Source organism: Carcharhinus amblyrhynchos, chromosome 24, assembly GCF_965287045.1.
Source record: "Carcharhinus amblyrhynchos chromosome 24, sCarAmb.v2.hapA, whole genome shotgun sequence".
Taxonomy (NCBI): domain Eukaryota; kingdom Metazoa; phylum Chordata; class Chondrichthyes; order Carcharhiniformes; family Carcharhinidae; genus Carcharhinus; species Carcharhinus amblyrhynchos.
In genome coordinates, this window is record NC_137347.1 from 25,658,280 (window position 1) to 25,676,294 (window position 18,015).

At 45.2% G+C, this 18,015-nt stretch overlaps 1 protein-coding gene across 3 annotated transcripts in view; it reads right to left on the reverse strand.

Moving 5' to 3' along the window:
- Positions 1-18,015, reverse strand: part of col8a2 (collagen, type VIII, alpha 2) — a 244,047-nt gene that overhangs the window by 82,221 nt on the left and 143,811 nt on the right. For all 3 annotated transcript variants that reach the window (XM_080211203.1, XM_080211201.1, XM_080211202.1), the window contains exon 2: positions 1,643-1,808. In XM_080211203.1, coding sequence (XP_080067329.1) covers positions 1,643-1,790 — 148 coding nt within the window. In that variant the 5' untranslated portion in view covers positions 1,791-1,808. The remainder of the gene's footprint in view (positions 1-1,642; positions 1,809-18,015) is intronic.

Sequence of the window (18,015 nt, forward strand, 5' to 3'; positions counted from 1 at the left end):
GGAATTCCACTCCTTTTTGGAATTCAGTTACCCATGCCGAAAAACGCACTTATTGGCATTGGGTGAGATCAGAATTGGGCAATGATGTTCCCACACAACAGATATCCTGTCATCATTCACAATTAAGTCTCACATGTAACAAGATACAGGAAACTTGCCAGCATCCATGGAATTACTCCAGCAAGTATCCAGGGGGAGTAGTAAGGAGGCCAGAAACAGAAGAAAATCCAGAGCTTGCAGTTCTCAATCCTGAAATCTGATCAGGAGTTCTTAATCATTTTATATTCCTGTAACTAATAGAATAGATTGCAGTATTCAACTGCTAATGAGTTCAGGCACAACTAACAGCTCTTGAATGATTTCCAAGAGCATCAAGAATATTAAATGTTGTTGTGTTAATGCAGGTATTCACTATATGGACTTGGAAATGCTGTTACCCAAAACTGTGTCAGGGTCTCAACTTGACCCAAACTATCAAGGTTCCCCTGGGATATAATGCGCCTGCATAATAATTTATTTATCTGAGCTGTGACAAGTTACACGTGCAAACACTAACACATGTTCTCCATAGAACGCTTGGAGCTAAGAGCTTGCTGTGACTCTCAATTCACAAGGGGAGGCAGTGGTATAGCGGTATTGTCACTGGACGAGTAATCCAGAGACTCAGGGTAATGCTCTAGGAGCCAGGTTCAAATCCCACCACGGCAGATGGTGAAATTTGAATTAAATAAAAAAAATCTAGAATTCAATGTCTAATAGTGACCATGAAACTATTGTTGATTGTTGTAAAAACCCATCTGATTCACTAATGTCCTTTAGGGAAAGAAATCTGTCATCCTTACCTGGACTGGATACATCTGACTCCAGAGTGACAGGAATGTGGTTGACTCTTAAATGCCCTCAGGGATGGGCAATAAATGCTAGCCCAGCCAGCTATGCCTACATCCCATGAATGAATAAATATTGTTTACTTATACACACAAAGTTGTAATCTCAGTGACGCAATGCATGTTTGTGGTAACATCATATATACAAATGAACTGAAACAGAGATGAAACATTTGAAGCTGTATATTATGTTCCCTCCTATTAATTGAAGACCTTCTTACTAAAATGCTCTTGAAATGTTTGTTTCTGCTCTGTTCGTCATGCTTACACCGTAAAAAATACTCACTGTGTTTAGACCAAGTTGCACATTATAATAACTCCGAAGCCCTACTTGAAAGGAACATAATTATTTAAAGAATACAAAGTAAAATCATTATTGTGGTGTACACACAATAGCTGGGACACTTGTTCAGCAGGCCCAGTCCTGGATCTATCTTATAAAAGGCTTAGTAAGTAATAAGTGTCAGGTGGGTAAGCCAGTGCCTGTTACCAGGGGAACTCATACCCATAGGGCCTCACAGGGAAATCAGTGATTACCCATGGCAGTTGTCACACACATGCAACTGATGCAGGAAGTACCAAAAAAGACATAGAAAACAATTTAACATTTTATTCATTAAGTCGAACTTCATTTATGTTGGCCATTATCTGGTAAATGAAACATAACTTTCAGTGAAATATTGATGTAATGGCAGCAACAAACTGTTCCCACAATGATTCAAACCATTAAATCTCGTCCTCTGGTCACCTCTTACCTATATATTGTCCTTTGCCTTCCCTGAAAGGAGGTCCTGCTGGCCCTTTAATCATTGGGTGTGTGTACTTCGAAGGAGAATAGCCACCACTGAAAACGTAGCCAATGATGGTCATCAACAAAAGGGCGAAGATATTCGTTTGTAGCATTGCCTTTTCCTCTGTGATCTGTGTGAGAAGTTAAAGGCAAACTGTTAGGAACAAAACTAGACAGGAACTTGAATACAACACATCTTTATACTGACGCCATCAATCTAGGTTTGGCAATGCTCCAGTGCGAGTTTGGAACCCAGCTGAAAGCAATTGTATCCAGGTAATGTCAAGAATTCTTTAAGGTATTCTCATTGCTTCAGTGTGTTGCTTTACACTTTCTCCTCTTTTTTTAAGCTGAATTAAGGAATGGCTGCTTTCCCTTTGTTTGTCTGTGTGCTGAATGCAGTAATATGTACATTAACGTGCAAGTTGGATTAGTGCTATGTCTGTGAGTGTGAGGCTGGCGCTGAAATGCTACAGCTCCACTGGCAAAGATGCAGTTTTGATTGGCATTTCACAGGCATGATCTCGCAGCCTCAGCATATCGACTTTCTGGCTGTGTATCAGTGCCAACAGCAATAGAGTGCATAACTGAAACCAAACTAAGATCCCAGTTAAACACATTTTTGTCACTTTCAAATGTATATTTTATATTAACTTGTCTTAATCCCAATTTCTCTCTTATTTTCCACCACCTTGCTGGCTCCCATGAAAAGCAAGACAGGAAAGAGGGAAATCTCCATTTATTAAAATACACATATTTAAAGCTCCTTGTACAGAATTTCTTTACAAGCATTCAGCTCTATCTGAGTTATCCTTTTGGTATTATTTTGCTCTTGCTGCGTGTAATGTGGGGTCGGGGCCGGTGGGGGGAAGGGGTGGGAGGTGCGGGGGGGGGGGGGGGGGGCGCGGGGGCAAGCTGAGAAGCTTCAATGGTCCAAAATCAGAACCCAGAAATGTACCACAGCATTTAATATAAAAGTTTTTTAAATCTGATTACTTCACAGAATGACAGTCTTGCCATTACAGCATGAAGAAATCATAAAATCTCTACGGTGCAGAAGGAGGCCATTCAGCCCATTGAATCTGCACCAACAACAATTCCACCCAGGCCCTATCCCCGTAACCCTGCACATAGCTGTTGCCTGGATGATTCCAGTGTGCTAACTCCAAAAAAATCCTTCTGGGCAATCTATGGATCAGCTTCTGCCTAAACACATACTCCTTGGATATGTAGCAGCCTTGCTCTTCACATGGTAATTTTTTAAAGTTTGGAATTCTATCTTGGGTTCAATTAGGAATACTGATTTATCAGCTACTTTCCTTTGAATTATCTTGAATGCCTGGGAAACAGAGTGCTAGGAAATGATCACAAGCACTTACCAATGAGGTTGGTTTGCAAATTCCCGAAAATCCGTGTCTATTATCTGTTCCAATATGTTTCTTTGGTTTACCATGCAATCTCACATTGCTCTTGTATGTTAGGCCTTTGCAGAGAGAGTGTCATCATTTCAAGCACCCCTCAGTGCATTGCTCTGTAATACTGTACCACAGCTGACAACAACAATGAAACCTATATGCCCAGAATGTCCAACCATGCCAACTGAGGCGAGATGGCATATATTGCCATGATGCCCATTTTAAAGGGAGGCTGGAAATGACAAATAGAAGTGGGTTCATTTTTAGACAGGTTATGAAACACACTTTCAAAGCACTGCATGCCTAATAGGTTCAGAATGCATGGACAGCCTGTCTTGTGTGTGCCACACTTTTTACCATAGATGTATCACAGCTTGGAATGGCTCCTGCTCCGACCAAGGCTGCAAGAAACTATAAACAGTTGTGAACGTAGCCCAGTCCATCACGCAAACCAGTCTCCCATCCATTGACTCTGTCTATACTTCTTGCTGTCTCAGAAAAGCAGCCAGTATATTCAAGGAGCCCATACTCTCTTTTCCTTCTTCGATCGGGAAAAACATACAAAAGTCTGAGGTTGTGTATTAACCGACTTAAGAACAGCTTCTTCCCCACTGCCATCAAACTTTTGAATGTACCTACCTTTTTGAACCTGATTTTTCTCTACTTCCTAGCTGTGACTGAAACACTACATGCTCTATAAGTAGTATGCTTTGTACAGCACACGAGAAACCAAAATTTTCACAGTATCCCAATACAATTTGACATTAATAATAAATCAAATGAAAATTCCATGTGCCTGAAAGAACAATGACACAACCAGTGATAATGGCAAATTTAATATTACACTTACATATTTGGATAGAAACCTATTATGTATTTATAAATATTCTACGAAGTGGTAACCATATCTCTTAACATTATCCAAATCCATATGAATGCATTATGCTCAGCTGGAGCCAAAACATAATCAAGTACCTTTATAAAATGGACAAAGTGCATTTTATAGAATTATAGAATCCCTATGGTGCAAAAGGAGGTAATTCAGCCCATTGAGTCTACATCGATAATAGTCCCACTCAGGCCCTGTCCCTGTAACTCCACATATTTACCCTGCTAATCTCCCTGACACTAAAGGGCAATTTAGCACGGTCAAGCCACTTAGCCCGCATATCTTTGAAGTGTGGGAGGAAACCGGAGCACCTGGTGGAAACCCACGCAAACTCCATACAGACTGTTTGTAACCTGAGGCCGGAATTGAACCCGGGGCCCACGTGCTGTGAGGCAGCAGTGCTAACCATTATGCCACCATGCTGTGTAAAAATCTCCCAGAATTAAATCTAACTGAAACATAATCAAATTTATTATTATTACCAGACAGAGAAGCAAATCTTCATCACCAGATAGGAAAATATGTTGACCTGGTGTAAGATGATAAAAGAGCAGTTTACGAATGAATGTCTCTATCACAAGAGCGAGTTTGGAAGCATTTGTGTTAATTTATACAACAATTTGTCAAGCTGATCAATATAACTCTTTTTTAGTTTATATAACATTATAAATATTTAAAGCCAAAGGACACAAGTTGTGAACTTACCCACTAAACATGTCTCTCAATATGACACAGCCATAATCGCTTTCAAATTATTTTTGGGAAAAGTGCAATGTTATTTCTCACTGAGCACCAACAATATTTATATTATGGCTGCAGCAAGCACACCATGGCATAATTAACCGATGGTGACTGATAATGGAAAAATGTCTTTCAGTTTCTACTGCAAGAGCTGCTTTAAATAGAGTTCAGTTAGATTCAAGCTGGGATATTTGAGTCTGTTCCAGAATTTGTCTTTGAAGACTGAAGGATAGTTTGTCTGCTTCTGAGGAAGAAATATAGCCTCTGAAATTACACTGTGGGATGCTCAATGTACCTTGTAACTCAGTGTAATTTCAGTGTCTACACACTAGAACAGAATTGTTCAAAAACAGCGTGAGATATGACTGCACAGTGAAGTGTAAGTCTTCAGGGCTTAATTTCTCCTGATGCACACTGACTAATGCAGTAGAATTCCTTCAGAAGGATGTTAACACAGCCATCGACCCACTTAAAAAAATAGCTTGATGACTATTTTAAAGCAGCTCATTTTATGTTAAGCTAACTCTAGGGAAAGAGAAGAGAATCAAGAAATCTTAAATAACATTTTTCTGCATGGTTTATTTGCAGCTTCCTTAATGTTCCTCACACACAGCTTCCTACTAAAGCTCAAGGACAATTCAATAGTGAGACTATAGCAGTTACTTCCAAATAGATTATTCTCTACTTGCTGAGTTGCACCTCATGCTATTTTAAAAGGAAAATGCTTCATTTATGATTCTCTTGCTCTGTAACTAGCCATGTTCCCTCCATAATTACAAGCTGTTTTATTGAATAGTTCCCGCTCAGTGAAGCATTAATATGGGTTAACCAAAGACCCTCAACAAATCTCTTCTCTCTCTGTGGCTTAATGGTTTTGTGCAAAGTACGATGCCATTATAACAATGTGAGTTTGGAGGGCAAAGTAACAAAATATACTCATTGACAACTGATTCTCATGTATCAATAGTGTATAATATGCATCCATGTTTCGGTCTAATCCATTATGGTTTCTATTCAACAATCAGGGTAATAAGTACTTAAACAGATGTTGGAGTAGTTGTATGACATATGAATGTTTTTATGAGAAAAAAGTTGTGGTCAGTGGTGTAGCCACATTTGGTAATTTCAGAAAGCAGTAAAGAAAGGAAAGATAGGTTATGAAACTGAACTGGTGCAAAATATAAAAACTGATAGTAAAAGTTTTTACAAATATACGAAAAGGAAAAGAGTGGCTAAAGTAAACATTGGACCCTTAGAAGATGGGAAGGGGGATTTAATAATGGGAAAACAGGAAATGGCTGAGGCCTTAAACAATTTTTTTGTGTTGGTCTTCGCTGTAGAGGACACAAATAGCTTACCGAACATTAACGGTTGTGGGACTGTAGGGGGTGAGGTCCTTAAAATGATTACTATTACTAAAGAGGTAGCGCTTGGTAAACTAATGGGACTAAAGGTAGACAAGTCCCTGGGCCTGGATGGAATGCATCCCAGGGTACTGAAAAAAATGGCAGATGTAATAGCAGATGCATTCGTAGTAATTTATCAAAACTCATTGGACTCCGGGGAAGTGCCGGCTGATTGGAAAACAGCTACTGTTATGCCACTGTTTAAAAAAGGAAGTAGACAAACAACGGGTAACTACAGGTCGGTTAGCTTAACGTCTGTAGTTGGGAAAATGCTGGAATCCATCATTAAAGAAGAAATAGCAGGACACCTGGAAAAGAATGGTTCTATCAAGCAGACGCAGTATGGATTCATGAAGGGAAAGTTGTGTTTGATGTATTTACTGGATTTTTATGAAGATGTAATGAGTGCAGTTGACAGAGGGGAACTGGTGGATGTGCTGTTTTTAGATTTCCAGAAGGCGTTCGGTAAGGTGCCTCACAAAAGGTTGCTGCAGAAGATTAAGGTACAAGCAGTTGGGGGTAAAGTATTAGCGTGGACTGAGAATTAGTTATCTAACAGGCAACAGGGAGTTGGAATAAATGGGTGCTTTTCTGGTTGGCAGTAGGTGACTAGTGGCATACCGCAGTTGGCAATTGTAGGGTTATCCACTTTGGAAGGAATAATAGTAAAATGGACTACTATTTAAATGGTGAAAAATTACAACATGCTACTGTGCAGAGGGACTTGAGGGTCCTTGTGCATGAGTTGCAAAAACTCAAGTCTGCAGGTGCAGCAGGTGATCAAGAAGACAAATGGAATGTTGGCCTTTATCGCGAGGGGGATGGAATATAAAAGCAGGGAGGTCTTGCTGCAATTGTACAAGGTACTGGTGAGGCCGCAACTAGAGTACTGTGTGCAATTTTGGTCCCCTTATTTGCAAAAGGATATATTGGCCTTGGAGGGAGTACAGAGAAGGTTGACCAGGTTGATACCGGAGATGAGAAGGTGAGAGGGCATGGGATCCAAGGGCCTTTGGCCTTGTGGATCCAGAACTGGCTTGCCTGCAGAAGGCAGAGAGTGGTTGTGGATGGGGCTTTTTCTGAATGGAGGTCAGTCACCAGCGGAGTGCCTCAAGGATCTGTTCTGGGACCCTTGTTGTTTGTCATTTTAATAAATGACCTGGATGAGGAAGTGGAGGGATGGGTAAGTAAGTTCGCTGATGACACGAAGGTCGGTGGTGTTGTGGATGATCTGGAAGGATGGCAAAAGTTGCAGCAGGACATAGATAGGATGCAGGACTGGGCGGAGAAGTGGCAGATGGACTTCAACGCGGATAAATGTGTAGTCGTCCATTTTGGCAGAACCAACGGGATGAACGAGTACACTATCAAGGGCAGAAGTCTGAGTAGTGTTGAGGAGCAGAAGGATCTTGGGGTCCGGGTCCACAGGACTCTTAAATCGGCCTCGCAGGTGGAGGAGGTGGTCAAGAAGGCGTATGGTGTACTGGCCTTCATTAATCGAGGGATTGAGTTTAGGAGTCGGGAGGTAATGCTGGAACTTTATAAGACCCTTGTCAGGCCTCATTTGGAGTATTGTGCGCAGTTCTGGTCGCCTCACTATAGGAAAGATGTAGAAGCTATTGAAAGGGTGCAGAGGAGATTTACAAGGATGTTGCCTGGACTGGGAGGCATGCCTTATGAAGTTAGGTTGAGGGAGCTGGGACTCTTTTCCCTGGAGAGACGAAGGTTGAGAGGCGACCTGATAGAAGTTTACAAAATGTTGAGAGGAATAGATAGGGTGGACTCTCAGAGGCTATTTCCCCGGTTTGAAATGGTCGCTACGAGAGGACACAGATTTAAGGTGCGGGGAGGGAGGTTCAGAAGTGATGTTAGGGGTAAGTTTTTCACTCAGAGGGTGGTGAGTGAATGGAATCGGCTGCCGTCAGTGGTGGTGGAGGCGAACTCGCTGGGGTCTTTTAAAAGACTTCTGGATGAGTATATGGGGTTTAATGAGATTGAGGGTTATAGATAGGTCTGTAGGTTGGTAGGTGATGTGATCGGCGCAACTTGTGGGCCGAAGGGCCTGTTTGTGCTGTAGTGTTCTATGTTCTATGTTCTATGAGGGGGTTAGCTTATGAGAACAGATTGAGTAGATTGGGCCTGTACTCGTTGGAGTTTAGAAGGCTGAGGGGTGATCTTATAGAGACATATAAGATAATGAAGGGGCTAGATTGGGTAGAGGCAGAGAGATTCTTTTCCACTTAGAAAGGAAACAAGAACTAGAGGACGCAACCTCAAAATGGGGGGTGGGGGGCAGTGTAGAACAGAGTTGAGGAGGAACTTCTTCTCTCAGAGGGTAGTGAATCTCTGGAATTATCTGCCCCTTGAAGTGCTGGAAGCTACCTCGTTGAATATGTTTAAGTCACAGATAGATAGATTTCTGATCGATAAGGGAATTAAGGGTTATGAGGAGCAGGCGGGTAAGTGGAACTGAATCAATTTCAGATCAGCCATGATCTTATTGAATGGCGGAGCAGGCACGAAGGGCTAGATGGCCTACTCCTGCTCTTATTTCTTATGTTCTTATCTAAATTATTTAACTTTTTTTACCAAGGATGTGAAGAGGAGAAAAGGAAGAAGAGAGGGAAGGAAGAGATGAAGAGGAGAAAACTACAACATAAATCACAATACATATTACACAAGATCAACAACAGAGCCTTTGACATAGTAAAATGTACCAAAGCACTTCATAGGAGCATTATTAAACAGAATTGACACAGATACGTAAGGAGATATTAGGGCAGGTGACCAAAGGTTTGGTTAAAGAGATAGGTTTGAAGGCACCAGGCCAGAATCATAGAAACCCTACAGTGCAGAAACAGGTCATTGGACCCATTGAATCTGCACCGACCCCAATCCCACCCAGGCCCTACCTCCATATATTTACCCGCTAATCCCTCTAACCTATTTTCTCAGGACACTAAGGCGCAATTTTATCATGGCCAGTCGACCTAACCCACACATCTTTGGACTATGGGAGGAAACCGGAGCACCTGGAGGAAACCCATGCAGACATGAGGAGACTGTGCAAACTCCACACAGACAGTAACCCCAGCTGGGAATTGAGCCCAGCAGTGCTAACCACTGTGTTACTGTGCCACCCTAAGTGAGAGTGTCAGTGCTGGGATGCAAGGGGGCAGTGCACTGTTGGCACTGCCAAGGCAGATGGCTGAAAAGAAGCTGAATGTGGGGGCTGAAGGAGAAGGAGGCCTGAGTTGAGGGTCTGATCAGATATGCCTGCAAGGGGGAAGGGGTGGGGCGTGATGCCTCTCTTTGCTGAGGAGCTGGTGGTATTTCCTTGAGCCTTGAGGTCCAACATGCTAGGTCTTTGCTTGTGAGAACCTGTGTGAAAACCCACCTTCTGTAGATCCCACTAGGGAGATGAGTGAATAGCGGGAGCTCTTTGAATCGGGCTTCAAATCCACTAATTCTATTTACAGTAGTGAATTTGAATATGCATTGGGTTCCCACCCGCTATACGTGGAAACCCGATTGGGGCTGGTGGAGAAGGGAGGATGGGGGTGGGGGAGGGCAGGAACATTGCCACGGAAGGCACAAAACCCATTTTTGCACCGATGCTCGATTCTCCAAGGCATCATGATACTTGTCGGGAGCTAGCGGGCCAAGTGAATCCCTCCTGCCGTAGTCTCACTAATCTTACTGAATGGCTACATCTACCACACATTTCCGCTTTATCCAGCCTGCTTGTTAGATTTGCAAAGGACTACAATAAACTTGTACAAACGTGATTTCCTTTTCACAAAATCATGTCAACTTGGCCTTCTTGTATTATTTCAAATAGCAATGTGGGAGCAGGCAGGTAGGAATTCTCACTGACATCAGTGATTGTTGGCTCTGTAAGGATCCAGGGTACAGCCTGTTGTCAGAGCCCCGAGTGACAGACTGCAACATTGGGATTTCTACGCTAATCTTTGCGTGCCTGGCATCTGGAAGTTGTGGATAGTTTAAGAGTGGTAATAATAGTGAATGCTAACACTCTTACGTCAACACCCCCCACTGGCCATTTTAATGTGCTAGTTTATGATCCTTGCAGAACCTAAAATTTTTCCCTCCTTTCTTTTTCTGGTTGGCACAGCAGGGAATATTATTACTCAAAAATATAACCTTCCCTTTTCAGATATTCCTAATACAGGTACAACAGAGGCACAGCATAGGAAAGCTTCCTCTGGTTCGATTCTCACATCATCTCTCCACTCCAGTCTCAGGCAAACACTACTGGGGCGATTCTACACCCCCGTCCCCCCACCGTTGCACTAACTTGCTAGTGCGGCGCGGTGGGAGAATCTTGCACCTGAGAATTCATGGGATTCGCGCATGCATCTCCCAGCACCAGAACTCAGAACCTTTTTGGGAGAATTCCACCCTATTTGTTTTGATTTCTCACATTATCTATCCTCTGATCTCCCAGAGTGAGTTTGCCACTTGTAGTTGAACTGAAGACAGATGTGCATTATAGAAAAAAACTCCATAAAAAACTAAATTCATATATCCAAACTCATTTCACGTAGAAACCTTACAAAGGTGACAGGGACTGGGAGATGAATGTACAGGGCTATCAAGTGTTTAGGAAGGATAGGCAGGAGGAAAGAGGGGGTGGCGTAGCTCTGCTGATTAAGGATAGTATCAAGGTGGTAGCAAGGGATGATATCGGAGCCAAAGAGCAGAACGTGGAATCGTTGTGGGTGGAGATTAGGAACAGCAAAGGGAGGAAGACGCTGGTGGGTGTCGTCTATAGGCCCCCGAATAATGATCTGGAGGTGGGGCGGGCTGTTAACACGCAAATAAGTGCGGCGTGCAGGAATGGGACGGCAGTAGTTATGGGAGATTTCAATCTGCATATTGATTGGTCGACCCATGTTGGACGAGGTGGGCTCGAGGAGGAGTTCTTGGAATGCTGCCGGGATAATTTCCTTGAACAGTGTGTGTTGGAGCCGACGAGGGAGCAAGCTATCTTGGATCTGGTGCTATGTAATGAGGCGGGTAGAATTAGGGACCTTGCGGTGAAGGATCCTCTTGGAGAGAGTGATCATTGTATGGTGGAGTTTCTGGTGCAGATGGAGGAGGAGAAAGTGGGTTCCCGGACGCGCGTCCTTTGTTTGAATAGAGGGGAGTATGGTAGGATGAGAGAAGAATTGGCGAATGTGGACTGGGGGAATGTGTTGGAAGGTAGGTCTGCTGAGGAGCAGTGGAGGATCTTTAAGGAGATCTTTCTTGGTGCTCAGCAGAAATTTATTCCGATGGTTAAAAAGGACAGTAGGAAGAGAGGTAATAAGCCGTGGATAACGAAGGAGGTGAAGGAAAGTGTTAAATTAAAAGCGGAGGAATTTAGAGTAGCTAAGAGCAGTGGGCGAGAAGAGGATTGGGAAAGGTTTAAATGTCAACAAAGATTGACAAAGAAGTTGATAAAGGAGGGTAGGAGAAGCTATGAGGCTGGGCTAGCACTTAATATAAAAAAGGATAGCAAGAGTTTTTATAAATATATAAAAAGGAAGAGGCTGGCTAGGGTGAACGTTGGTCCTTTAGAGGATGAGAAAGGGGAGCTAGTGGTAGGGGATGGGGATATGGCGAAGGTCTTGAATAACTTTTTTGTTTCTGTCTTCACGGAGGAGGACGTGAATAATTTGCCGGGTGTTAGCGATGGAAAGGTGGTAGGAATGGAGGGTCTTAATGACATTACTGTTACTAGAGAGGTGGTGCTCGACAGACTGGAGGGGCTGATTGTGGACAAGTCCCCAGGACCGGATGGAATGCATCCGAGGGTTCTGAAAGAAATGGTGGAGGTGATAGTGGATGCCTTGGTGGTTATTTTCCAGACGTCGCTGGATTCCGGGGAAGCGCCGGAAGATTGGAAAACGGCTAATGTTACGCCGTTGTTTAAGAAGGGTGCCAGGCAAAAGGCGGGGAATTATAGGCCGGTTAGTTTAACGTCTGTGGTAGGTAAAATGTTAGAATCCATCATTAAGCAGGAAATTGCGAGGCATCTTGAAGGGAATTGCTTGATAGGGCGGACGCAACACGGTTTCATTAAAGGGAAGTCGTGTCTGACAAATTTACTGGAGTTCTATGAGGATGTGTCTAGGGCAGTGGATAGAGGAGAGCCGGTGGATGTGGTCTTTCTGGATTTTCAGAAGGCGTTTGACAAGGTACCTTACAAGAGGTTATTGCAAAAGGTCAGGGGACATGGAGTTGGGGGTAGGGTGTTAGCGTGGATAGAGGATTGGTTGTCAAATAGGAGGCAGAGAGTGGGGGTCAATGGGTGCTATTCGGATTGGCGGATGGTGACTAGTGGGGTGCCCCAGGGGTCGGTGCTGGGGCCTCAGCTATTTACCATTTATATAGATGATCTGGAGGAGGGAACCGAGTGCAGGGTGTCGAAATTTGCTGATGACACCAAGATTGGGGGAACGGCAAATTGTGCGGAGGGTGTGGAGAGTCTGCAGAAGGATCTAGATAGGCTGGGCGAATGGGCCAGGAAATGGCAAATGGAATTTAATGTTGGCAAGTGTGAGGTGGTCCACTTTGGTAGGAAGAATGGTAGGAAGGACTATTACTTACGGGGCGAAAAACTGCAGCAGGCGACGGTGCAGAGGGACCTCGGGGTCCTTGTGCATGAGTCGCAAAAACCCAGCTTGCAGGTGCAGCAGGTGGTCAGGAAGGCGAATGGGATGCTGGCCTTCATAGCGAGGGGGATTGAATATAAAAGTAGGGAGGTCTTGCTGCAGCTGTATAGGGCATTGGTGAGGCCGCAGCTGGAGTACTGTGTGCAGTTTTGGGCGCCGCACCTGTGCAAGGATATTTTGGCCCTGGAGGGAGTGCAGAGGAGGTTTACTAGGCTGATACCGGAGTTGAGGGGATTGAGCTATGAGGAGAGGCTGAATAAACTAGGCTTGTACTCGTTAGAGTTTAGAAGAATGAGGGGAGATCTCATTGAGACGTATAAGATGATGAATGGGATGGATAGGATAGAGGTGGAGAGACTCTTCCCGCTCAAAAAAGACAGTAGGACTAGGGGGCACAGCCTCAAGATAAAGGGGAGGCGGTTTAGAACGGAGTTGAGGAGGAACTTCTTCACTCAAAGGGTGGTGAATCTCTGGAATTCTCTGCCCGTTGAAGTGGTGGAGGCTGCCTCGCTAAATATTTTTAAGAAGCGGGTTGATGGGTTTTTGATAAGAGAAGGGATTAAGGGTTATGGGGAGAGGGCGGGAAAGTGGAACTGAGCCACGACAGATCAGCCATGATCTTATTGAATGGCGGGGCAGGCTCGAAGGGCTAGATGGCCTACTCCTGCTCCTATTTCTTATGTTCTTATGTTCTTAACTTGCAGCTTTAAGGAGTAGTTCCTGGCTGGATTTGATACTCAGGAGAATAAATGAACTTAAGCAATAGGATCCAGGAGCAGACTACACAATCCCCTGAGATTTTGCTCCATTCAAGACAATCGTGGCTTAATCATCAGCCTTAACTCCACTTTCTTACCCATTCCCCATATCCCTTGGGAGGCCAAAATTCTTCCCCTCATTTCAATCCAAAATAATACTGAGAACACGCACCTATCACATTGCTTGTCAGATGGAACAAGGGGCGAGATTCTCTGGCCTTCCTACCGCATGTTTCATAAGAACATAAGAACATAAGAAATAGGAGCAGGAGTAGGCCATCTAGCCCTTCGAGCCTGCCCCGCCATTCAATAAGATCGTGGCTGATCTGTTGTGGCTCAGTTCCACTTTCCCGCCCTCTCCCCATAACCCTTAATCCCCTCTCTTATCAAGAACCCATCAACCCGCTTCTTAAAAATATTTAGCGAGGCAGCCTCCACCACTTCAACGGGCAGAGAATTCCAGAGATTCACCACCCTTTGAGTGAAGAAGTTCCTCCTCAACTCCGTTCTAAACCGCCTCCCCTTTATCTTGAGGCTGTGCCCCCTAGTCCTACTGTCTTTTTTGAGCGGGAAGAGTCTCTCCACCTCTATCCTATCCATCCCATTCATCATCTTATACGTCTCAATGAGATCTCCCCTCATTCTTCTAAACTCTAACGAGTACAAGCCTAGTTTATTCAGCCTCTCCTCATAGCTCAATCCCCTCAACTCCGGTATCAGCCTAGTAAACCTCCTCTGCACTCCCTCCAGGGCCAAAATATCCTTGCGCAGGTGCGGCGCCCAAAACTGCACACAGTACTCCAGCTGCGGCCTCACCAATGCCCTATACAGCTGCAGCAAGACCTCCCTACTTTTATATTCAATCCCCCTCGCTATGAAGGCCAGCATCCCATTCGCCTTCCTGACCACCTGCTGCACCTGCAAGCTGGGTTTTTGCGACTCATGCACAAGGACCCCGAGGTCCCTCTGCACCGTCGCCTGCTGCAGTTTTTCGCCCCGTAAGTAATAGTCCTTCCTACCATTCTTCCTACCAAAGTGGACCACCTCACACTTGCCAACATTAAATTCCATTTGCCATTTCCTGGCCCATTCGCCCAGCCTATCTAGATCCTTCTGCAGACTCTCCATACCCTCCACACAATTTGCCTTTCCCCCAATCTTGGTGTCATCAGCAAATTTCGACACCCTGCACTCGGTTCCCTCCTCCAGATCATCTATATAAATGGTAAATAGCTGAGGCCCCAGCACCGACCCCTGGGGCACCCCACTAGTCACCAACCGCCAATCCGAATAGCACCCATTGACCCCCACTCTCTGCCTCCTATTTGACAACCAATCCTCTATCCACTCTAACACCCTACCCCCAACTCCATGTCCCCTGACCTTCTGCAATAACCTCTTGTGAGGTACCTTGTCAAACGCCTTATGAAAATCCAGAAAGACCACATCCACCGGCTCTCCTCTATCCACTGCCCTAGACACATCCTCATAGAACTCCAGTAAATTTGTCAGACACGACTTCCCTTTAATGAAACCGTGCTGCGTCTGCTCTATCAAGCAATTCCCTTCAAGATGCCTCGCAATTTCCTCCTTAATGACGGATTCTAACATTTTACCTACCACAGACGTTAAACTAACCGGCCTATAATTCCCCGCCTTTTGCCTGGCATCCTTCTTAAACAACGGCGTAACATTAGCCATTTTCCAATCTTCCGGCGCTTCCCCGGAATCCAGCGACGTCTGGAAAATAACCACCAAGGCATCCACTATAACCTCCGCCATTTCTTTCAGAACCCTCGGATGCATTCCATCCGGTCCTGGGGACTTGTCCACAATCAGCCCCTCCAGTCTGTCGAGCACCACCTCTCTAGTAACAGTAATGTCATTAAGACCCTCCATTCCTACCACCTTTCCATCGCTAACACCCGGCAAATTATTCACGTCCTCCTCCGTGAAGACAGAAACAAAAAAGTTATTCAAGACCTTAGCCATATCCCCATCCCCTACCACTAGCTCCCCTTTCTCATCCTCTAAAGGACCAACGTTCACCCTAGCCAGCCTCTTCCTTTTTATATATTTATAAAAACTCTTGCTATCCTTTTTTATATTAAGTGCTAGCCCAGCCTCATAGCTTCTCCTACCCTCCTTTATCAACTTCTTTGTCAATCTTTGTTGACATTTAAACCTTTCCCAATCCTCTTCTCGCCCACTGCTCTTAGCTACTCTAAATTCCTCCGCTTTTAATTTAACACTTTCCTTCACCTCCTTCGTTATCCACGGCTTATTACCTCTCTTCCTACTGTCCTTTTTAACCATCGGAATAAATTTCTGCTGAGCACCAAGAAAGATCTCCTTAAAGATCCTCCACTGCTCCTCAGCAGACCTACCTTCCAACGCACTCCCCCAGTCCACATTCGCCAATTCTTCTCTCATCCTACCATACTCCCCTCTATTCAAACAAAGGACGCGTGTCCGGGAACCCACTTTCTCCTCCTCCATCTGCACCAGAAACTCCACCATACAATGATCACTCTCTCCAAGAGGATCCTTCACCGCAAGGTCCCTAATTCTACCCGCCTCATTAAATAGCACCAGATCCAAGATAGCTCGCTCCCTCGTCGGCTCCAACACACACTGTTCAAGGAAATTATCCCGGCAGCATTCCAAGAACTCCTCCTCGAGCCCACCTCGTCCAACATGGGTCGACCAATCAATATGCAGATTGAAATCTCCCATAACTACTGCCGTCCCATTCCTGCACGCCGCACTTATTTGCGTGTTAACAGCCCGCCCCACCTCCAGATCATTATTCGGGGGCCTATAGACGACACCCACCAGCGTCTTCCTCCCTTTGCTGTTCCTAATCTCCACCCACAACGATTCCACGTTCTGCTCTTTGGCTCCGATATCATCCCTTGCTACCACCTTGATACTATCCTTAATCAGCAGAGCTACGCCACCCCCTCTTTCCTCCTGCCTATCCTTCCTAAACACTTGATAGCCCTGTACATTTATCTCCCAGTCCCTGTCACCTTGCAGCCACGTCTCTGTAATGGCCACCAGATCATATCCATTTGTGTCGATCTGTGCCACCAGCTCATCCACTTTATTCCGAATGCTTCGTGCATTCAGATAAAGCGCTTTCATCCCAGCCTTCACCTGGACCCTATTTGCCGTAATGCCACCAATTGGGACATCCTTGGCCTCTTCCCTTACCTGTACCCTATCCTTAACTTTAGACCTCGTAGCGTCACCTACCCTCGCACCCTCCCCCCCCCCCCAATTAGTTTAAAGCCCTGTCTACAGTCCTCTTTACTCGATTCGCCAACACTCTGGTCCCAGCACGATTCAGACCAACCCCATCCCGCCCGAACAAGTCCCACCTACCCCAATACTGGTGCCAATGCCCCATAAATTCGAACCCATTCCTCCCACACCAATCCCTGAGCCACCCATTCACTTCCTTTATCCTGTCAACCCTACGCCCGTCTGCACTCAGTTCAGGCAGTAGCCCAGAGATGACCACCTTGTCGGTTCTACTTTTTAATTCCATTCCCAGCTTCTCATACTCCCTCCCCAGATCCTCAGTCCGCACTTTGCCTACGTCGCCGGCACCCACATGTACTACAACGACCGGGTTCTCACCCTCCCACTCCAGGTTCCTCTGCAGCCCAGCTGTGACATCCTGTACCCGAGCACCAGGCAGACAACACACCCTTCTGTGCACTTTGTCATTGTGACAAAGGACAGTGTCAATACTCTTCACCCCACTATCTCCAATCACTACTACATTCCTTTTCCCCTTCTCTTTGCCTATGTCCTGCTGCATCACTGTACCGTGTGCAGTTTGCTCACCAACCTCACCTGCCTCGTCCTCTTCCAGACTGGAAGCAAGAACCTCAAACCTGTTATGCAGATTAAGAGGCTGAGGCCTCCGCTCCTCACCCCCCTTCCTCCTCCCAGCAGCCCCCTTTTGTCCCTGACCCTTAGATTTAGCCAGTCTAGGGGCACCCTCTCTCCCCCTGATGAGCCTCAGTGTCTGTAGCTCAGAGGCCAGCTCATCCACCTTGAGCTGGAGCTCCTCCAGCAACCTGCACTTACTGCAGACATGGTTTCCCACCAGTGGGAGGTGGTCCATTGTAGTTTCAGGATTCTCTAGTCCTGCTGCTGTCACTGGGAACTCCCACTGACGTCACCCCATGCAGATGACACAAAAATAGGTAGGACAGCAAGTTGCAATGAGGAAATAAGAACCTTACAAATAAATATAAGTAGGTTAGGAGAGTGGGCCAAAATGTGGCAGGTGGAATTTAACATGGATAAGTGTGAGGTCAGGCATTTTGGTTGGAAAAATAGGAAGGCGACTTATTATCTAAATAGGGAGGGACTTTGGGGTGCTCTGGTGCAGAAGGATCTGGGCATCCTCTTTCATGAGTCACAGAAAACTAG